The sequence below is a fragment of the Myiozetetes cayanensis genome, unplaced genomic scaffold (assembly GCF_022539395.1).
Source record: "Myiozetetes cayanensis isolate MyiCay16 unplaced genomic scaffold, myiCay2020 scf6-25, whole genome shotgun sequence".
Classification (NCBI taxonomy): domain Eukaryota; kingdom Metazoa; phylum Chordata; class Aves; order Passeriformes; family Tyrannidae; genus Myiozetetes; species Myiozetetes cayanensis.
Window position 1 is genome coordinate 59,777,191 of NW_026087853.1, and position 23,911 is coordinate 59,801,101.

General features: G+C 38.5%; 1 protein-coding gene across 1 annotated transcript; it reads right to left on the reverse strand.

The window, feature by feature from the left end:
• Nucleotides 1-21,598: 21,598 nt before the first annotated feature.
• Nucleotides 21,599-23,054, reverse strand: FSHB (follicle stimulating hormone subunit beta). The gene is made up of 3 exons (XM_050335262.1): nt 23,015-23,054; nt 22,395-22,554; nt 21,599-21,835 (listed from the first exon to the last, which is right to left on the reverse strand). The coding sequence occupies exons 2-3, from the start codon at nt 22,551-22,553 to the stop codon at nt 21,599-21,601; spliced, it is 396 nt and encodes a 131-aa protein (XP_050191219.1). The 5' UTR covers nt 22,554; nt 23,015-23,054.
• Nucleotides 23,055-23,911: the final 857 nt, after the last annotated feature.

The following is a 23,911-nucleotide window of genomic DNA, read 5'->3' on the forward strand; positions in this document are numbered from 1 at the left end:
GTATGTAGGCTGTGCCGTTTTCTGTTTCTCCATCTGACCATTAAAGAAAACCATTATAAATTCCATCTTTGTGGCTTAAATCATACGTTGGCTCAGTGATGACAGAGAGACTGCGAGGAGCTATCATTCAAGAGAGCTTCAGTAAGGCTACGTCTGCTGACTGGTGTTGCTGAGGATGAAACATGTGGAGTTAATGAAGGGGAATAATTCATGAGAGAAGATACTCGAGATACAGGTTGTGACATCAATTTGTATTAAATAAATACAGGAAGAGCAGTGAGGTTTGTGTACTCGCTTTTTCAGCGTTAGTGTCAATCTGTGAGGCTGATTGTACAGGGCTAGGTTTGGGCTTCAGGTTATCTGGGAATTAACTTGTAACAAGTCTGCCATCCATGGATTTGGACAGGTTTTGCTTGATCACATTAGATTTATCTACGTAAAGGGAACAGTGCCTTAATGAGGGAGAACTTCAGGATTTAGAGTAAAAGGATTTTAGATATGACAGATGAAAAGTAACGAGATCAAGAGCTAGACTAGATGTGGTAAAAATATTCCCATATGCTTTGGTAATACTGGACAGCAATTTAAATTTATTCCTCTGCCAATGCAGGTTGACTCCATGTGCCATTTCATTCGTAAGTGCATCTGAAAACTGTCAGAGCTTATGCTACAGAGGAATACGTATGTCAAGGTAAATTTTAGTGGATTTTGTGTTGAAGAGTACCTGAAGTCATACCCTCTGTATCCAATTTTGTTGTGCTCACTAAGTTTCAGTGCTTAGTGTGTGCCTCAGTTCACTGGAGTGTGAAAACTGGATAAAGCAGTACTGACATACGTCATCACTTCAAAATTGCTGTGTCTTTCTGTTGCCCTGATTTCCAGAGTTTGAGGTGACGACAGATTCGTTGATGACCTGCAAAAAACACTGGCATAGACTCAGAAGAAAGATGATATTGGAACTGCATTCAATACATCATAAATTCCAGGTAGCTAAGCTCAAATTTCCAAGGTAGTCAAGCAAAACTTTTTACAGGAGACGACTATGCAAGAAACCACAAGTAAGTATTTCGATAGTTTTTTCCACCAGAAGCTCTGGATTTTAAGTTTTTCATAAATTTCTCTGTCATGTGAACAGCACTGTTAAGCATTGTTTTAAGAACTTACACGTTATCCATCGAAAACTTGCAGAGATTCAGTTTATCTACGTAATATCCAAGTAGACTGGTCTAGAAACCAGCAAAATGCTGGGAAGGGTCAGCAACTTGATTTAACTTTCTTCAATCTAAGCAAGTTTGAGCATGCTGTTAAATTGTTTTTTTATTAAAGTGAAACAGATTAGGATACTCCACTACTATAAAATCACTATCTCATGAAGTGTCTCTTTTAAACTTAAGTGTTAAATGGAAATAAAATGTGCATATTTGGCATATTTGATAAGGAAAACAGCATCTAATTTAATTTATATTCCATAGATCCTGGTTTGTTTTTTTTTTTCTTTGAAGTTTTTAAGCAAACACATCTTGGTGTCTAGCTCCCAACAAACAGGCTGAAACACTAAGTAGGCAGAGATGTTGTCTGCTTTGAATTTTTCCTACTATTTTCTTATACAATATTGTCATGTACTCTTTCAAAAACTTAAAGTCAGAGATATAGAGAATGATTATAGCAGGGGAAGGAGGCAGAAAAAGGTTGACAGTTTCAGCATGGACCATTTTGCATAAACGGAAAAAACAAAACCTTCCAAAAAATATCCCAGTAAATTCAGTGTGAAGGGGCAAAATTCTGTGTAAAGTGCAGTTCAGGCACAAGAAATAGGGAGACATGAGGCAGAAAGAGGGCTGTGTCACTAGAAAGAGTTACTGTGAATTACTAGGCTCTTGATAATAAGAAATAAACATTTAATGGGAGAAACAGGTGATGAATTTGGGTGAAATCCTAGAGATGTGTTTGGAAGCTGGCACTCTTACAGCCTGTATATCCCCTTATGCCATGGGAATCACCAGCTCAGAGGATTTCTTTCTTTTGTAACTGAACATGCACTCTGAGAGTATTAGCCTGTTTAAATATTGCTTGTGGAACAAAAACATAAGCTTGTAGAACAGTGAAAGAAAAGGACCTTAGAGAATTTATTTTATTGCCAATTAATTTACGTTGTCCTGCTGATCTTTTCTTTCGTGTTGCCATTTCTTGTCCCTTTACAAGGACCTACAGGCTCACTTGAATGACACCTAAATCAATACAATTTTTTTACAAATATGAGCAAGTGCTGATTTCATGCTTTTGCCCACACAAACTCTAGCACAAGCAAAAAGACATTCACTAAAACACAAAGTCGTAAATAAGCACCCTACGTGAGCTTTTCCTTGTAGAAAATGTTGTGCCAAGTGCTGCATTTTATCTAAAAGTCGTGAACTAGTGACTTGGCACCAACAGAACTGTTTATTTCACACCAAATCTTTAAGTTGTCAGAAGTCTGGATATCACCATGAAACTAATGGAAGAAAATCTTTAAAAGTACCTTGGGATATTTTGTAGCATGCTGATAAGTTTTATTTTGTAAGATATGGGTATAAGAGTATGAAAATACTGGCAAATTACTTTCTGGCCTGGTTGTTGTTTGTTTTTATTCTGATTTGGCAATGTTATAAAGACTTGATTATTTCAGAAATTTGCATTTAAACTTTGACAAACACCGTCAAATATTTAGATTCATATCATGCTGCAGTTTTTGAGTAATAAAAAGAATAGAAATTCTGTCAGAAAGAAAAAAAAATAAAATCCCCTTCAGTAACTTGGTTCGTGCTGTGTCACAGTGAGAATCATCTACTTTACTGGCATCTGACTTTGGGATGCCTCTTTGGGAATCTTCTGCCCTTTCATGGCTGATTCCTTGATAGTCTTTATAAATTTATTGCCTGGAACATTCTGTCTGTCTGCTCAGTGAGATCTTCCCTTTTTTTTGTGTATGTTGAGGAGGATTTTGGCTGCTGCTTCCAGTCTGCCCTTCTTGTTTGAGCAACTTCACAGAGGATGTAGCATCACCCTGTTGCTACACTGTGCTCTTTGCTCCGGGGCTGAAGAGAACGTGCTCAGAAACACGGATGTCTGCTGCCCTTTGGAATCTCTGCAGGCACTCCCTGCCAGGTTTGTATCTCATTAGGAAGTCCCAGTAGACAGCATTTTATTCTAACGTTTGTGTCTCAGATGGTTTGGGACTTTACCCATCTGTAAAGGTCTTGAATTTATTTCTGATTCTAAAAGCAGGGACACTAGTTTCTGCTGTTACTAAAAGCAATCTCATTCAGCCTCTTTTTAGTCTTACAGAGCAGCTAATGCTTGCACAGACCTAAGACAGTCAATGCTTACTCACTGGCAACAGGTTAGGGTGTTCAAGGAATTTAGGATTTGCCCCTTCCTAAGAAAAATGTCCTCTGTGTGCCTGGCTTGATGGAAAACGAAGGTTGTTAATCTGACAGTTGGTGAATCAAATAGGGAAAACTGCTGTTTGCTGGTGTGTGCTGGATGATTTGTCTATTTATGTGTTGCTTCCCAATGCACCCTGATGTCCGAGGAAGCAAAGGGCTTGACTAATGGATATGTGCCTGTGAGTAGGCATTATGTTGGAATGTAAGTGTGGGTTTATGGGTCGTGCATCATTCTAGGAAGCCTCCCATGATTTTTGCCTATGGAACAGTAGGGCTTGATCCATAGTTGTTGTGCAAGGCCGCCTTGAACTGAACACCAAAGCTGAGGGGAAGAAATGAACAGCATTCAGGTCTAGAAGTGCTGGTTCTACAGCAGCCACCAGCTAGTGAAAAGCACTCTAGTTAAGTCCTAGTTCTGGAAAATCTATCCAGCATAAATAGATAGCAGTGATTAGTAGCCATATCTTGTGTATGATACTGTCTGTAATGGGAGAAATTTTCTGTGATATTTTTATTCTAGCAAAAAATTTATTCTATTGACATTGTTATGCAGGCATAAAAGTATATGTGGGTATCAGCTACTGTGGGTAGCTGATACATACATACCATATTTTAAGAGGATACTTTTCTGGGCAAATCATGTCTACTCTTAACAGTCATCAGTTGGTTATCTCATTGAGTAGGTGATAAACAACATCACTTAGAGAAGTGGAAAGGCTTACTGAAATCCTGAAGCAGGTCAGTAGCAAAACAAGAATAGCACCTTGGTATTCCCAGTGCAGACTTATGGCCACGAGGGCACCTGTGCAAGCTTTTGTTGGTGCAGTTGGTGTAATTCATATGGAAAACACATTTTAATATAGCTTGATGCTTTAGTGAGGCCTTGATGCAAGAGTGTCTTTGCTTGTTAAGCTTCCTATTCCTAACACATCAGTTCTACCACATTTCCTCACTTACACTCATGGAACAGCGAGTCCTGAAATGTTTGTGACAAGGAATGTCAGAAACCGACTCCTACGTTTGACTCTCACATGCTTTGCACAGCTTCTTATCAAACACAAAGTCTTGGTATTAAAATGGTCACAGCAGCTGGGTGTATGTGTAAACCAAACAAGAAATATGTCTGAGAGCTTAGTTGTTTGGGTTTTTTTTCCAACCCTCCTCTGTTTCAGGGGTTGGGCACTGCACAAAAATCCGTAGGGGTAATTCTTCAGTTCTGCAGAGTTCTGCTCTGTGACTCACCGTGTATCAGACTTTTCTGTCAGCTGTAGCTATGGGAATTACCATGGTTCCTTGAAATCCTTATAGAAATAAGACAGTTATCCCATGAAACCTTTAGTGAAATCAAGTTTATTTATATCTTTTCTATTTTTACATTAGAGAGTGATTTTTTTTTTCTTTAGGTGTGGGAGACAGTTACACTGTCCATCAGTTTTATAGCCTTGTGACAAATTGCTGACCTAAAACCACACAGTTTGCCCTCTGGATTTCATGCCTCATTATGTATTTGGAGAGAAAATGGTCCATTTTTCTGCAGCTGATAGATCTGTTAGCAGGTACCAGCAAGTACTGCAAATAGAGTCTAAACATAGCAGGTTTTATCATGTTCAGCTTAAGACCACTTTGTCGATGTACTTCAGTGTCAAAGCCGAAACAATGCTAGTACTTATGCTGGAACAAACCAATTTATGAGTCAGTCAGTCTACAGTTTGTCAAGAGAGCTGTACAGTAGTTTATAATTTACAGCAACAGTTTGCTTTATAGCTTTTATTGAATGCAAGTAACATAAGAGGACACATCAGCTTCCAGAGGCAATGAATGAGTTAATACCAGCAGCTGACAAAGCAAAGCTGTTACCAAACTGAAAAGTGTAACTGTTCTAAGGAAAACCTAGGCAAGATTTCTTAGTTTCGACAGTAATTACGAGTTCTGATTTTACAAATTAGAAATTTTCATCTTATGCCTTTACTGAAAGCTGAAGAACAAGAAAGATGGTGATACCATACAAGATTGCAGTTAAAATCTCTTTGTGGAGGGAGTGGCATTGTATGCTTCGTTGAGACTTTATTGTTTCTCTGGGACTTTTTAGGGTCGTTCCAGTGCCACCACTGCAGCTGAGGGGAAGGGGAATGTCCTGGTCATTAGGGCCTCTAAGTATGTCACCAAGTGCCCACAAAGTGCTGAGGGAAGGCTCCATGAGTGTATCTAATCCCTAGGATCCTGGGAATTCCTGGGATCAGTTGGAGTCTGCTTTAGGCCCACGGTGTAGGCTCAGTGTTGAGCTGCTTTGAGATTCCAGGGTCTTTTTTTGATCTGAAGACCTTCTAGAATATCCTCAAATAGCTTGTTAAGGCAGCTCATACCATGAGCTGTGTTTAGTTATTCATGTCTTAATATTCTTCTCTTTTCATTGCCAACTTCAAATGCTCATTTTAAGCTTTTTCCCCATGTAAACTGAACACCAGCTTCACAACAGTGGTGTGCTATCATTTAATCTGCAATGATTTTCTCATGTCTGTCTCTGAGGCAGTTGCAGCATGTAAATCTGTTGCTTTGATTCTGACAAAGTTCTGCTTTTCCCCAATACTTTTTCTGATACAAGCATTCCTTAATCTTTAAGAAATCTTTGTTGTTCAAAGGTTTTATTTCTTGTGTCAATACTGTCAATTTGCTGTGATCATAACCACACTTACTGTAGAAGAATAAATTATTCACCATTTAAATCAATTTGTGTTTGGCAAGTCCACAGTTTTCCTGAACTTTGATAGTTAGCAAATAATTTAGGACTTTTTGCTTCTATTCTTACTTTGGATCAGCCCTGTGTCATTCTCAGACAATTGAATTGCTTTGCACCTCCTTATTTATTCATACTTTGATTGTTAGTACCAGTTTTTTGTTATCAGGACACTGTATTGATGCTCTGTTTATGTAGGATCATCAATGTTGATGTTGCATCAACACTCCAGGTTCTCATTCTTTAGCAGGAACAAGGATTCCCTTCATCTGCTTGTCCAGGTGGTGTCTAGTCATCTGTACATCGTTTCAGGTTTCCAGTTGTAAGACAATTGCTTGGAACACGTCTCCTGGTACTTTCCCAGTTTTTATTTTCAAAAGAGAAAGTGCCTTTTTCTCTCACACAGTTAAAATCTGACTTATTTTCCTTTCTCAACTATGGCATTTTAACTAGTTGTTTAACTCGTTTTTTTAATTTAACTAGATCTGATCTAATCAGATCTTTGGTGAATGTTTGCTCTCAAATTATACTTCAGAATTTTTTTGTCATGGGCTATTGGTCCAGAGATTTTGTTTCTCTGAAACCTCTGAAAAGCAGGGTAGGACTGAGCTACATACATCAACTTTAGTTGAAGAATATTCATTATTGTATAGTGACACTGGTATTTCAGATATTTGAAATGAATATTCTTCTTTCTGAACATGTTTTGTTTTGCTTTGTTTTCCTGTTTTTATTACACTCCAGCTATAGAAAAAAACCCAACATTTGGGCCATTTTTTTTGTCTTGAATTCATCTCATTTTGAGTATATAAGCATACCACTGGAACAGTTCCTTAATTATTCACTTTAATGGACTGTGACCAATATGTTGTTTTCCCTTTGTGCAATTTCCTTTTCTTTTCTGTAATCTCAATGTTTACAGTGGGTTGTATTGTTTTCTTTTCCTTTATTTTGAAGCTTATGCATATTATGCTCATCCAGCCTCTCTGTGGTACTGCTCTGTAACGAGTGGAAGAATTTTAGAAGTCTCTGTGACTATTACTCTAAGTGATAAATATGCACTAACTTTCCAATGGATTTTTAGATATTAGGAAGTCCTTGAAAAAAGTCCTTTGCATATCACAATTCCTTCACTTTATGCAGGTGTCTAATTTTAAGTGAAAGTGCACGTCACGTGTACAAGTACAATTTTTACGGGCTACAAATTCTGTGTGTCAAGGTATTAGGAAACCTGTCCAGAAAACAGTTCAGCAAATAGATTCTGAGTGACATAGGCTGAGAAAATTTCTTCCTGAAAGGGCTTCTTCATACTGCTAAATATTTTACAGCCCCTTAGAATTCCTCAGCTGGAAACGTTACAATATTGTTATGTATTGGTCTGACTGGAGAGATGTTCGAAACCTGGATTTTAATCTGAACCTTTACAAAATGCAGACAACTGAAAGACCTTAAAGTGTGCAGGCTTATCCTAAGATTAGTGGCTTCTCAAGTAAGGGACATGAAAAAGAGCCAGAGTTTTCTGTCTCAGGAGAATATCTTCTCATAAATTAATGTTTTTGTATATTTATCAGATGTCTCTTTTTCTTTTAGAAGCCATGAACTCTTTAGAGTGGTCTAACACAGCAAAGTGCAGAGAAGCATCTGCTTTGTTCTGGGTTTGTTCCCATGAGGTAACTTGTACTCTACACAGTGGTACATTCTCTGCTGAACGAGGGGAGAGCTAATTTTGTGAAGTGAAATATGGTCACTGTGTACAGTGTTTGGATAAGGATGGGTGTTCTCTAGTTAGGTCAGACTTGTATTCAACAGTTTGTGTTCAGTGTGGTTTTGTGCCCTAGCACTGGTAGTTTTTGTTTGTTTGTTTGTTTGGTAAGAGTGGAAAGCATCAGAAAATAATGGCAAGCATGTAAAAAAAATAAAAGAAAGATTCTGTGTTTGGGAAGGGATTATTTATGCTGCCAAGTGGGGCGGGTGTTCCTTGTTTTTACTTGACTTGACTCTCCAGATAGCACCATGACTAACAGGAAATAGGTAATGGTGCTATGTTACAGCCATTTGCATGATAAAAATGCATAACTATCCAGTCCTTTTCAGGCTCTTGTCTCCCCAAGCACCAAATGATGTCTGAACTATAATTTTTTTAAGCAGAAGCACAAGCAGGATGATGCCTGCACAGCACAACCCTGTGGGAAAAGCTTCTGAGCTTTGCAAAATGTTTTGCTCTGAGAAGCTAAAGCAGATGTTAAAGCAGAAGGAATTTATGCCAGAACTTAGTAAGATGAACAGAAGGGGAGAAGGTACTGGAGGAAAACACAAAGTAAGAGTCTAGACTGGACTAGGTCAGAATAAATGAAGGAAAATTGAGGACTGACTGAGAACCTAAATTAGAGATGAACTGGGAAGGCATATTAGTAAGACTTAAGGACTGGGAAAGAAAGGATTGAAAGAGAGATGTAAACAGCAAAAAAGGCAGAAGCAAAACAAATGGCAGTAGCACAAGTGTCCAGAGCTCTGAAGTTACTGCAATTTTTTTTTTTTTTTTCCCTCCAGGTAATTTCACTTGATAAAATTATCATGTATGAGAAATCTGGCTTTGATCCTTCTGGCAGTCAAGGTACACTTGTTTCTGAAAATAGGGAAAACAGCAGGAAGGTAATGTGTTTTAATTTAGGGAATCTGGCAGGAGAAAATCCAATACAATGAGTGCTCTCCCTTCAGTTTACAAAGAAGAAGTTATTTGCCAAGGTGGTGGTGCCAAATACTCTCCTGGACACCAACTGTGTACCTTTTTTTTTATTTTTCCTGTGTTTTTGCACAATTTTATGAACACTGAGAGCTCAGAATACGGACATGTGAGACTTTAAACATTAGACAAGACCAGTGGTTGTATCGAACTCTGTCAATACTCTTGTTATTTTGTTAAAACAGCTGCCTCAGGAAAACACAAAGTAGCAAGTGGGAAACAGTTTGGAGATAACTCAGAGAGGAGACTTTTAAGAATACACTTACCAACTTTAGTTTGGCTCACGTACTGAAGCAAAAAAGTTTAAATTTTTTAAATTGACATGTAATAGTAATGCATGCCCAGAACTAGGGAGGGAGTTGGGTATAAATCACACTGTCAATGTATTAGAGGATACAGAGGCTCAGGCTGTGGCTTTTATTGAGCTTTTCACAGTAGTTAATGGCATTTGGAAATAAAATTATACAACACCTTATTTGTATTGAAATGTTCCCCAATCATAACCTAAGAAATAGCGTTTCTGGAGTCTGGATCCACTTTTTACCCAAAAGTTCACATTCTGGCTATGAAGAAATTAGGATGAGAAGACTCAAGAACAAGGTATGTGTAAAACATGGTAATTCAAACAGAAGAGAAATTTTTCTGACTCTTCATTGCACTAACAGCCTTCATCTCAAATGGTTTAAACGTGCACATCATGCTTTTAGATGAAGTCTCCCTACAGGGACCTGTTTACTCTTGAGTACAATGCAGTGGCTCTTTCTTGCAGTGAAAAGCAATTGTTGACAGCAGTTAGTATAGAAGAGTAATTTCTCTGTGTGCAGGAATCTTTGAGTAAAGCTGTATTCACTCACACTGAATTATGATTCATTATGCCAAGCTCTTCTTTATCCCCCCTCTCTTCTGGTCTTCAGAAATGTCACTGAAGCTCACAAAAAAAAGAGAAGTCAGCTCAGATGCTCTTGAGGTGCACTGTGCAAGACCCATTGCAGGGATGAAAGTGGTAGAAGCACTGCCTTGATGTCATATCTCACTTGTAGCCTGACTTGGTCCTTAAATGAGCAAATTAGAGGTGTGCCAGCAGTCCCATTCAGGTGTTCCTTCAGTGTGAGGTGTTACTTTATGCTGTCCCAGAGCAACGTGCTCAGTCTTGACCAGAAGCTGACAAATCAGCACAACCAACTCTTCTCTGTGCGTGTTTGACAAATCTTCTTCCATTCAGTTCTTCTCAGTGACACTCTAAAAATTCCTTGAGGTTTCACATTGCAAAACCAAAGCATGAGCGCTTACATTTGCAGCTGTTTAATTTTTTTTTTTTGTGAACTGATGACAGATTTTAAACTGAGCATGTTTAAAATTTGGAAAAAAAAAAAAAAAGTGTTTGGTGTCATCAGACAGTTCTGGCTATTGTTGCACTTTAGATATAGAAATAAATTAATAGGGACTACTACAGTCGTTTTATAGTAAAAAAAAAAAAAAAAAGAAAGAAAAACAGAAATTGTGGATTTGAATGGGGGCATAAAAAAAGAAGGATCAGATTAAAATTCAGCTCTACCTAGTGGGGAATATAGTGCTGTTGTATTTAGCCTTAGTTTGCCCTTTGCATAAGCTTTTACTTCTTCCTAACCAATTACCCCTTAATACCCTTCTCAGTGTTTTATAATCCAGCAAATATCTTCTGAACAGTGAGCTCAGACTGCATCTTGCAATTTACTGGAATTCTGTGATCTCTTTAAGATTCTCTCACCTCTGTTCAGTTCAGAAAGTCTGCAGAGATGTTGCTTTCTCATACTATTTTCTCACGTTTGGGTTTTTTTTACCATCAGTAAAGAAAGAGACATAATCTAAAAGATCAGCTATTTTCCTGGAATCAGCATTTCAATTGCTTCAGTGACAGCTTGATCCTGAAATGAGGATCTGCCTGCAGTGAAGTGACTGGGATCTTCTGTAACAGTTAAACAATGTAAATGAATGAGTGAACAGATTTTCCCTTAAAGTTTGCTTGCTGGTGATTGTGCAAGCATATCTGCTGCCCTGAGAAGCATAAAAATAAAACCATTCCCATTAGGGTAGCAGGTGGAGGGCTGTTAATCAACTGAGTGCCTTGTTAAGGTGATAATTGAAAAGTCTTCCTCGGCTAAGTGTTGTTCCAGAGCCCGTTGAAATCAGCAGGTGGCCTTGAGTTAGGTCTGGCCTGCAGTGTTTCAGTGGGACAGTAAAGCAGAAGCTGCCATGGGTATTTGTTTTAACAGGATCTCTCATCACTTCATCTCCAGGAAAGAGGTAGAATACATTAGTTAGGGGTTTTTTTAGTGCTTTTTTTTAAACTGGGAGATAAGAGACTTCCTGGCACTGGGGGTTTACTGCTGATTCCATGACTCTATGTACCATTGAAGAGGACAGTGACTAAACAAGTGACAGCTCTGATACAAACCTATTTTATCTGGAAATAGTACACATGGAGTTAGAGGCCTGGGATAGTTCTGGCAGCCTGGATTATCTTGCTCAGCCTCTGAGACGTTGCAGTTCATCCACCTTCCTCCTGCCATAGAATTCTGTCTCAGCTTCTGCATGCACCCTTCAAGAATGCTTTTCTGCCAAAGCCAGTCAACTTGCATGAAAACCATTGCTTCAGCTGCAGAGTTGTATTTGGTGGGAACTGAATGAGCAGCAGTGGTCAGAATGTAATTGAACTGCTTCTGCACTGACAGTGAGCCTGCAGATTGCTCACACGTGCTTTATTTCTCTATGAAACATCGTCTATGAAGTGAGTAACCCACATTTTCTAAAAGGAAAAATTGCAGTTGTTAAAGCTCTGCATTTTCAGTGCCTGTTTGTGTTTTCTCACGTGACTTTCAAGAACAGAGAGAGGGATATCAGTTTTCTGTGTGCTGGTTTTTTAGGGATGATTGGGTGAGCACTGAATCCTCCCAGACATAAGCAGGCAGGAGAGGGAGTGTGTGCCAGTGCCTCCTGTTCCTCAGCTGGGTGTAGTGTGTTGCCATCTGGTGGAGCTGTGTTATATTGATCTAGATTAAAATAAGGAACACGTTCTGTGGGTTTGGTGGGTGCTTTCCCTCTTCCTCAGAGGGACACCTGCACATTTATCCTGTCATGACAGAGTAAACTGCAGAGCTCTAGAGCTTTAGCAAGAGGGGTAAACATTTCATGGCTTCAGATGAACACAAAGGTTAACAGGCAGGTTGTGAGGGAGACAGTTTCACAGTCTTGATCAACATGTTAAGTATCTCTTTTCATACAACACAATATTCTTACTGATATTATACCAAATGGAAATTTTAAGGGAAGATACAAAGGAGAGCCAGAAAGTGCCTTTCTGGATGTGTCAGCTCTTAAACTGGCAGGAAGTGTAGAGATGCTTGTCTGAAAAATTAACAAGAAGATGATGGGATCTGTCACTATCGCTTGATTGGAGGCCTCTAAATACTTGGTGAGAGATGATGGGTAGGGAGGATCAGTCATAATGAGCCTTGAAAGTGATGGCAATGCCTTATGGTTATTGCCATGGAGAAGGGATGGTCAGCTGAAGGTTGCAAAGAGCAATGATATAGTTGGATTGGCAAGCAAGGCTGACGATTTGTGCAGCAGCATTCTTCATAACTCTTTTATCTGTAGGAAGTGCAAAAAAGTTTTACTTTTCCATGTATTTTACTATTTGATGTTGACATAATAACCGACAAATGAATATTCTCTGTATTTACTTTTTCCTTTTGTCAAATGTGTCACTGTAGCACAATATCACGTGGGGTATGATACATTCTTTGGATGTTCTGCAGATAAAACATGTACAATGAGACCCCTGTATGACACAGAAGGAGTTGGATTGATTTTAGGATACTTGAAAAGATAAGGGGAAGCCACCCATAAGTGAGTTTTGAACACTGGTGCAAATGAGTAGTTTAGGTCACCTAAAGAATCACTCTCAAAGCTATTAGCAAAAGCAGATTTAATATCAGTTTACAAAAGTGAGACTTAAAATCTGGTGCAAGGCTCACTTCATTACTTACTACATAGATAAAGCACACGAAAAGAAATCAGCTTGGAATCAATTTAGAATAATTTATATTAAAAATGATTAAAAAATTATGCATTTAGGAAGGACAGTTCAAATGCAGGAAGTTTTACAAGTTAGGTGGAATTTCAGAGCTGAACTTCAAGCGACTGTTACACAGACTCAGCTTATTCTGATGAGCTACCTGAGGACACATTAGTGTAATAACAGGTAAATTAGATTTAGGAAACCTGACTTGTGGAGATTTTAATTTAGATAACTAAGGCTGGGTTCCTGAAAGTATTGCTCACAATGACTTACAGTGTAATTTGTTCTGGAAACACAAGTGTTCACCAGGAAAATCCCTCTGGCCTTGGTTTCCCGATGAATTTTACTTCAGTGCAGGTGCCACATTAAGGTTCTTTTCATCCAGGCAAAGAAAATGCATTACTGGAAGTCAAAACACTGAGCTCAATAAATACCAAAATCTGGCCACGATGAAGTGGTGAAGGGGAAATTATCTTTTGTTCTACGTTGACATCAAACCTTGGGAGTTCCGTTACTCATATGTTCATTTTTTTCCTGTCGCAATATATTTATTTATTTATTTTAATTTTTGATCAAACAGTAGTGAAATAGACTCAATGTTGTGCTCAGCAGAGGTGGAAAGCCAGCTAAAGAAACATTTAAAAATACCAGTGGCAACGTCTTTATGGACTTTATTGCACCTTTTTCTTAGCTGGAGGGACTTACTCGTGGAACACAGGTTTTTCCAAAGAGAACCAGGGTTGTAAGGTGTTCAGAAGATATCTCTTCACTGCAGAATATGAGCATTTCACAGCTTTGTGGTGCGCTTTTGCCATAGGTCCTTCAGCTAAGGGCTTTTAAAAAGGACACACGATGTTGTGCAGTTAATTCAAAGGCAGTACTGAAAACATCCACGTAGCATCACGAGCAGACGATGACTGATGGTGCTTCTTGGGTACCTAAAGTCACTGCCATTTATCAATTACTGAAAACTTGACTTTCAAGCTTATGTGTTCTCAACAGTGAGCGTGTGGCCAGCTAGCATTAGAGCAAGACTCCTGAATGGCTGGATATATTCATACTGAGGCATTATTAAAACTGAATAGAAATGTAAAATACACAAATGGCGTTTAGTTTGTTTGTTTGTTGTTGGGTTTTTTTGCTTGTTTGGGTTTTTTTTTAAACTTAAAGTCTTAAAAAGAGTAACACAACCTGAAATCCTGAGCATCAGTTAAGGAAATGAAAGGGCAGTGAGATTTGTCTGGCTGACAAACCTTGAAACATGAAATGGATGCCAAAAAAGACTGTTCTTTTCTTGGAGTTTGCTCAACAATAGGGGAAATTTTTGCACTGTTCTGTGGTTCAAGCCTACTGAGACCGAGGTGGGATTTCAGTTGGCTTCATGAGGGGGACTGTACACATCTGTGTTTAAAGCCCTTGTCTCTCTTGGGCTGTTGGATCCAGAATGTTTTATTTCTCCTTTAACAATGTCCATACCTGCTGAGTCAGAGATGCAGTAATTGCCATCAGACCCAGTCATTAAACTGCAGAACAGTTGATAAGTAATGAAAAGTCTGTGTGAGGACATGCTCCATTTTGGTTTAATTCACCAAGTTTATAGTTTCCTTTATCTGTGGGTTTCTTTTGGAAAGAAGCTTCTACTGTACGTTGCTCTCCATATCTATAAGATATGAAATTTAAGACCAGTTTGAAATATCTGTTCCTGGAATAATACTCTTTCAGACATCTTAGGCTTTCCCTGTAGAAGGAAACAATGCCAACCAGGATGCAAGGGAGGGAATGCTTGGCTAGGGAGTAATATGGGGTTAATTCCTGCTTGTAACGTTCTTGATTTTTGTGATTGTTTTCTTGCTACATTCTTTTGAAATAGTTTGGGGTCTTTTGCTCTGTCCTACAATGATGCTACTTGATTTGTTTTAACTCCAGTTAAAGAGATCTCCAGAGATCTCCAGTCTGCAGTGCTTTTAGTTGCTTTGTTTTCACTGACATAAATTTAGATTGTCAAATGTTCAGCAGCACATTCATGTTCATAGTAACAAGTCCTAGTCACAAACAGACCAGCAATGTTTGTTGGATCATTACCTATATCAAGATGTGGCAAATAACCTGAAATGAGGTGGCAGAAATTAACGTAAGAGTGACATTAAAGAGAGATTTCCTATTTTGGGAACTGACACTATTCCAGTCTTCAAAGTGTTTGTGAATATTTAATGGATCAAACATCTACTGAAAGGACGTAGACTGGATTATTTAAGGGTGTCCCAAGCCCTTGAATATTTAACCCCTGAAGCACTGAAATTCACACTTTGAAGTTAGTTATCCTGATGTAACGTTGTTCATTCCCAGGCTTGCTCTTGTGCAATTTTTTAAAATTTATTTTATTGTTAAAGCAGCACTGGTTGCAGTAGAAGGAAAATGTAGTGGATATTCTTCAGATGCTGTACCAGAATACTCTAACACCATTAGCTATCCTAATCTTAAAATAAATATTCTAAAATATTATATTGTTAAATAGCTGAAAATAAATATTCTTAGACTGGTCCTCATGAGTCTATAAGACCATTTGAGACAATGTCCTTTCCATTACTTACAGTGCTTGTTCATAGGGGCGATGTTTGGGGCTTGTATTGGGTTGAATCCCAGTATTTGTCAGATTACTGCAGCTTCATTATCTCTAACGAATTCATCAGCTGGATATTGGAATTTGACAAGGTAGTTTCTGCGCTCTGCTTAGAGAAATGCTTAGTAAGATGTCAGCCCTCTGTGTTCTGTACATGTTGAACAACAAATGTTGAATAACCTGGCTGTGCATAGGCAGTAACCTGTTTGGTTTTCCATTGTCCCTGAACCGAGCACCACAGTGTATTGTGGTTTCAACTTCCAGACATAATAATCCATGGACACATCTAGATACTTGTGGATCAGGATCTCCTTGTCTTAAGGCTCGATTGTGTGAGCAAAGCCAGCATGGTGAAGTTTGCATCTGTTCACACCGACGCTGTAAATCAGTCTCGCACCTAAAGCATCAGCTGGTTTTTTTAGGATTCTCATGAAGATTAAGGTGTTTCTCTAAAAGGAGAAATCATATAGGAAAGAAATGATACATTGCTTGGCAGAGCTGTCTTTGGAAGTGGGAGCAGAATTAATTTCCAGTTTTCTGTATTCTCAGTCACTGGGCTCACTGAAGGGTGTACCCCAATTTTGTGTTACCTGGCTGTTAATGATTCTCAGTGCCTGTTTGAAAAGGCAGGTATTACCAAGGCACACACCTAACTCATAACCCTTTGCCTCACTGTGACGTAAATTTCGTCAGGGTCTGAACCAAAAGTTTTCTTTCTAAATTTCTAACTTCTAATGAAGATTTTTCTTCATCATCGTGCTATTTTGCCTGGGAATTTCCACAGCATTCACAAAAGTATCAAGATACTTACCAATAGTATGATGAGAAAAGGAGATCATAAAACCTAAGACAGTTTTTGAATGAAACTTTAAATGTAAACACGTGACAGAAGAGGAAAATTGGATTCCTTTAATTGTTCAAAGATTTGTCTATAAGCCACTGGATAATATTAGATTACCTTTTATATCTTGAATGGTGTCATTTTAAGAAGGGCAAATTTTAAGGGGTAAACTCATCCTGCCTGAAAAAAAAATTATTTAATGTATGTAACTATAGCTGAATGTAATTCAAACATATTAGATTCACATTTTAACTTACTTTTTCACACAGAATAATGTCTATACATAACCTATATAAAATCTTTGTTTCACAAAGAATAATACAACACAAGAAATATATCCTGACAGTTTCTTGTATTAAGAGGTCTAATGGTTAATTACTGTGAAGCACAGCTAGTTAATTCTTTCTCTTCCCCGCCTACACATAATGAAACACTGACATTTGATTTCCTCAAAGTATGTCCTTTCTCTAACCCTGCTCCTGTCTCATTTTCTGTTTCCCAGAGACTGCAGCCTTGTGAGCTGCTGTGATGTCTATCAGTATAAGTCATGTTGAAAGACCAAGGCTCTCATAGCTAATGTTAATAACATAAATTGAAGAGAAACATGAGAGACACAGAAAAATTTTAGAGATCCCGTGGTCTGAGCAGAGGGGAGCCACTAATCTCAAGGCTGCCATCTCCAAATGAATTTTTCGGATTAGCTGCTTAGCTCTTTTTCTTACTTTTTTTTTTTCTTTTTTTGGTAGTTTCAACTAAGGTGATAGTTATATTTTTTAAAATGAAAATAAAGCATGTGGCCAAATACTGCATAGTGACAAAGCAAAATGCTCTTGTTGAGTTGGGAGGGTGGAAGGGGAGTGTGGCATATTAACACCACGCTGAACTGCCTTTCCCCTTCCCATTCAAATAGCCCAAATTAAGGGCAGTCTCAAGTTGACATGTGCAAGCCAGGCAGATGACATTCCTGTTTTTCACCACTTGCAGTTACCTCCGTTTCAGGCTAGATTTGTCTGAGGATTTGTGAATGACTAGTAAGTTCTTATTCACCAATTTGGTTAATATAGGGGAGAGGACACTGACAATTCTTGTTTATGGTTAAAAAATACTGCGAACCCAGTTATGTTGCAAAATTAAAAAGGCAAGTGTAAACTTATTTTAAGCTAGGAGGGATGATTTACTTTGTCTGGGAATAATAGCTGAGCTTTGACAACAGTGGGGTGATGCTAATACGTTGATGCTTTTTTTTTTAATGGCTTCAGGGTGAGGAATGTCCAAAATCAGGGGGTGCTTTCCACCTGAAAATGCAGTGGGATTAAACGATCATTTCAATTAGTAGGACTATGAATGCTGCTGCTGCTGCACGTCGTGTTCCCTCCTTGATGTCTGGAGAGCTTCAAGTACAACTGGCACAGACACTCAGAAGATCAAGGTCAAACTGTCTGCATAACACATGATAGAGAGTAGTAATTTGCCCACAGATGTGGCAGCGAAGAAGAAGAAGAATCTTTGTGCAGTTTATCTGTACATCTGGGATTCGAAAGACTTAATTAATTACAACAAAAGTGACTCCTGCATCAAGTGGCCCTCTCAGAGGTCTGTAAGGGACAGTTCAGCTCTGTGTATTGCCCCTGTGCTCTGTGCCTTCACCAGGGGGTTATAAATTCCACTTTTCCAGGTTTGCTGCTTTCAGGCTCATGCAAGAAAAAAAGAGAGTTTTACTTAAATGGGAGTAAACAAATAGTTCAGTTCAGTTTTTACTACCTCTGAAGTTAGTTTCTGTAGGCTGGTGGCTGAAGACTGGCATATTGCAAGGTCTTTTTGCAGAATTAATTAGTAGAATTAATATTCAGTTTTTGAAAAGTTTGCTGTTGGCAGATAGTTTTGTTCAAGTTGAAAGGCATTTTGCCTATTGATTTCCATGGAAAGTGTTAGGCCCATGGTAGCTATTCTTGAAAATCTATTTGTGACTGTATTAGGAATGTTTCTAAAAGCTTACCCACCAGTTTGGTATTTAGAATAGAGTGTCATACTGAGACTTTCACCTTTTGACAGAGTTCCCATCTACTCATCATGGCAAACCCAGACAAAGAGCATACAAATTACTTCTTCAATATTTTTCTTAAATAATAAGCAGATTTGGAACTCAGTCTACACTGATATTCGTGACTTGCATGTACCTCCACTAGAACTTTGCAGAACCGCTGATGTACAAGTAAGCTTAATTAAATTATCGGGCACTGAATGGAAATTGAACTTTAAAGAGATAAAGTCTCTCTCACAGGCTACCAAATTTAGACTGATACCTTCAAGTCAGGGCAGTCTCCTCTGAGAATTTGTGAATTTCTGTCACTGAAAGTACAGAGAGTGAAATATTTGCCCTCAGTCTGTAGAACAACAAGTGATTGTTGACGTGATTTGGGATGGATTTTACTTCAGAGTAGAATCCCAATGCTAACTTCAGCTTTGAATATGTGGCTCCCTTTATATGATGTTAACAAACAGCAAGGGCTTTTTTGGTCAGCATTCTGATATTAACCCCAATAGTCTTTTGACTGCATTAGTTACAGTTTTAGATTTGAGGTTCTGAATCGATTTGTTTGCAGAATGAAAATGAGGGATGCGTTTGTCCGATGGATAAAATGAGCGCTGTGTGACTCTTGTTTTCACTTGCAAGCTGATTTGTGACATGTGTGAACACAGCTCTGGAACAGCTTCTAGTCCCTATAGTTTAAATAAAATATTAATAATGATCTTTACTCTTATCCACAGTTCTTTTTGTGCTGTAAAATTTCATCATCTTGTTATTGGATCAGGCTAAAATATTCTGGTCTTATTTGTTTTGATTTGGCCATACGATGTAAATGTGGTTCAGGTGGTTATAGTTATACTAGTTCCATGAAAAAGAAGTAAGAGGAGGGGAAGAAAACATGTGATTTAAAGCATAGTAAAGTCAGTAGGTGGACTCTTGAGTTTTTTAATTGGCTTATTAAGACACATAACAAAAGTGCAATAAAATTATTTTTATTATTACAAAATACACAACAGACAATACAGATCTATATTGAAAACATTTTTCCCTGCTTTTTTACTAAAAGCTATTCTGTTTTGCAATTTTAATTCAAAATCGTCTCGTTTAGAGTGGAATAATTACTGATATGAATAATATGCTTAGTTTTAACTGAAGTCAACTCATGTTTAAACTGAAATGAGTGAGACCCAATTTGATTTACCTATTACTTTACCACTTTCAAAACTTCACTAGACCAAAGAAAATGTCCATGCATATAAATCTTATAAATACAATCAAAAGAATTAATATCTTCTAGTAAAAAAGCAAAAAAATTATATAATTTAAAATATCTATTATAAGAGAGATTCAGAGTAACACACAGGTTTCCTTTAAACAAGCATGTCTGTAAGGGTCTTAAAAGCAGACATGCCAGATTCCTACCTCATTCCCTTGCCTTATGGTGAATTAGCTTTGTCATTCCTAACAGGTTCAATGTGTTCCTGATGGCCTGCAGTGGTCACTACTCCACAGACCCCACACCCTTCCTTCCTTCCCTCTTTCCCTCTTTCTCCAACCCCCTGGCAGTTTAGTTCAATGTCTAGTTGTCTGTACCTTTCAGAAGGTTTGCTAGTGACTACTCTGAATCTTTCTTTGGTTGTTCTGTTCTCTTTGAACGTGGAGAACTGACTGTTCCTCTCCTATGTAACAGTCTTCAAGCATTTACAATTCCACTAATGTTTCCCCCCGAGTGTTACCTCCCGTAACCAAACCCACCACATTTATTTAAATCTTTTTCTCCTAAGGCTTTTTTTTTTTTTAGGCCTCTCTCCCTTCTTTTCTGTGGATTTTCTCCAGTCTTTCAATGCAGTTCTCTGTTCAGAGCCAGAAATAACCACTCAGCCGAGGCCTGTGCCTTGTTGAACTGAGTGGTGGAGGTAGGTTGTGTCCTGAAGGCTCTGCTCCTTTACATTCCCACTTTTCTGCAGCGCTGTGATACTGTTGACTCTTCCTTCTCTTGTATAACCTCCAAGTCTTCGGTGCCAAACTGCTGCTGAATCAGTTGCTTTCCATTCTGTGCCTGTGTAGGTGATTTTTTTTTTCTGATGACAAACGGTATATTTTCATTTTCCTGATTTTCATTCCGTAGGCTTCAAGATAATATTCTCAATAATGTGAGGTAATTTTCCCACTCTGATTCAGTCAGCCTTCCAGCTTGCTTCCAGACCACCCCAACTTCATCCAGGCCTTGGCAAAATTGCTGCAGAACTTCCATTCTCAGAAGGGATTACTGCAAACTGCTTTCAAGGCACGTTGCCACACCATGTTTGCACTATTACTGGGGTCAGGTGCCTCTAGATTCATCCCTAAATAATTCGTGAGACTTCTGTGCTAAATAATGCTAAAGGATTCTCATTATTACATTCCATACTCAGGTGAAAATAGAGAGCTGATGATTTTTTTTCAAGTTAGCCAGGTATGAACTACAGTGCCTGTTACTTGTGCTATGGTGGCACTGAGGCTGAGCTAACAAGCCTTGCAGAGAAAGTACAAGAATTCAAGTGATATTCAACCTTTGAACATAGATTTTTGGCTCTTAAATAAACCTGCTGTTCTTATTTACAGAGCATAATAATTATATGAAGTATTTTGAAAAAAAAAACATCAAAAACAACCAGTCAGGATCTCAGCTGAGAGAGGTTTACGATCCAACTGGTAGAAAGTTAAGGCACAGACGTTGGTTGTAATAAAATCAGAGCAGCAAAGCTTTTTGAAATAAGTGCATTCTGAGGAGAGATGGAAAGCTGGGGCTAATAAAGACTTGGGAACTTTTTGAAAGCATAGAATAGCACAGAATAATCTAAGTGAACCAGGCAGTGGTAATACAGGAATATAAATAAAGAAGTTGTGATGAAGAGGAGGCAAGGGCAGAAGAAATCAGAAGCAGCATTGTGTAGGTGTATGAAAATGATTTTAAGGCAACTGATGGGATAAGTAGGGAAGGCCTGAGGAAGAGTTTAGTCAATAGCTCTCCATTTTGGCCTTAAAAATCATTGTTTAAATCTTGGCATTCTAAACAACCTTGCTTTTTATCTTCCACTTAAGCCTGATCAGTACCTTTATCTAGGAGGGAACATTTAAAGCCAAACTGCCATCTCAAGCCCCCTTCACTGGTTGCTTCCGTTCTGACTGAAGGAGCAGTAGGATGGCCCCAGTCCCCTCACGGTGCAGTCAGTGGTGTCAGTGTCACAGGTCTCACAGTGACATTCTGTAGCTACTGGGTACGAATAGAAGGATTCAGGGTGGTCACCACAGCCAGGGATCTTCACTGTTTCGTACACAACCTCCTTGAAGGTGCATGTTTGCTGAACGGATGATACCGGTGGATATTTGTATACCGGGTCCTGAAATTACAAGAAGGAAATCAAACCATTTTGAAATTTGTTATGGGGGTAGAATTTTTATAAAAATAGAAATTTTTATAAAACGGGAAAATCTCGCAAAGGTCAAAAGCATTTGGATCTGACTCTTCTAACTTCACTTTTAGATTCTTAAATTTTGCCCTTCAGTACTGATATGGCAAATCTGTGTCATACCATTTCTAGACAATCTTTCAGGTCTATTGCTTGATTTTTCAAATTATTTGAAAAAGTAGGAGCCTACATAGTAATGGCTGCTCTGTCATGTCTGCTTGCGACCACAAATCTCACACAAGGCAGAGATCTACACTGTAATATTTTAACACTAATTATACAATGCAAACATAAAGTGAGCAGCCAGTTAAATAACTGTTTTACTCATGTCTTTTCATCTTCCCCCTTCTTCAGGTTGGCTGTGCATCTACTTTCCTGTTACTCAACCTGTTCTTTCACAAGGCTCGTCCTCAGACTGGAGAAATGGGTTATTCAAAGATCACTTGGAATATTTAATTCTGGTGCCTGGAATTAAAACTGGGAGTCTCACCCTTGTGAAGCAGTACCCGGAGCACCACGTGGCATTCACTGTGATGCAGAACTCACATTCTTCTCTCTCCACTGCTATGGTAATGTTGGTGAGCTGGCAGCTGTTGCAACAAATTGCTATCCAGCAAAATAACAGCACGTAACAATTAACTGTCTTCATCCTGTGTGCAAAGCAAAAAATATATATGTATGCTGGAGACACATGTGCAGTTTTTTCAACAGGAAATGTTTGTAGAAACAGGGAGAAATTGAGTCTTGGCATTTTCCTTAAATAGTTCCATAACAGCAAGCTTTTGGAAACATCAATGAAAAAGAAAAGAAAACCAGACATTAAGTAGGTCTGTCCTTATTTTTATTGTTAAAGGAGTTTGATTTTCCTAAGAACTGAAGTGGAACGTCAGCAATCTTTGCAGATTAATAATAGCAGAATACCATACCAGTTTCAATGAAATATTTTTATCTGAGTTTCTGTACAGAGAATGTGTCCTGTCTTTAGGAGAAAGAAAAGGAAGCAAGCGAGAGAAAGCGCAAAGGATAATACATTTTTCAGCAGCAATTAATTACATAAAGTGTTAGTAATTTGAAAAAAGATTTCTACCTCAGGCTCTGATGAAAACTTACCTGTATTCTACTTGCCTTCCTGGTAGTAATAGCCGTAGTGAGAAGAAAGTCCTGTGCTTCCCTTTTATACTGAACTGTGTGTAATTTATACCTGGAGGATTTGCAGTGTATTAATGCAGCAGGCGTTAGTTTGGGACCTGGTGAAAGAGGATTAGTGTTCAGCCAGACAGTGAGATTAAACCTTGTTAAGGGGGGAAAAAAGAAAAGCCAAACACACTCAGGAAGTGATGGTGAAGGTTACTGTCACAGTGTCTCTCTAGAAGTTTCACTGGATTTGGTTCGGTGGCATTTAGAAATAGCTGAGCCGTTCCACAGTTTGAAAAAAGGTTGAAAAGCCTGCTTTTGGAAAAGAAAATTCAGGTATTTTAACTGTATTCCGTGTCAGCTCTCAAACTGGCGTGTGGACTGCAAAGCTGGTCCTCTGGCAGTGGAAGACCCTTCATAGAGGAGAGGTTGTTATAGAGTTTCTTGCCTAATGAACACGTTCTTGGGGTTTTCAGGGTATCAATCTTAACTGCTTTTCTCTGAGTTAGGTCCTACCCACTGAGCTGCATATGTACTTATTTTATTGATCTGTGGTCCAAGAAAGCTAGCACTTTCTGTTAAACCATGAATTCTGTTAAACCATGAAGAATTACACTTTTCTTCCCCGTTCCTAATACCACTGTGGCTTCTCTATCCCAGTATCTGCAGTCCTGGTTCCTGCCTGTTGCATGGTCACATTTTTTTAATTTATGCAGGGGATGTCTGTATGGTGGAAAGGGAGCATAAGGATGTCTTAATGAGGCTCCAGATCTGTGTTTTTGTGTCAGTGATCTCAAATCAAATATGTCATGTTACAGGGAAAATGCTAATTGTTTTGAACTGATGGCCACGGAAACCCAATTTGAACGTGTT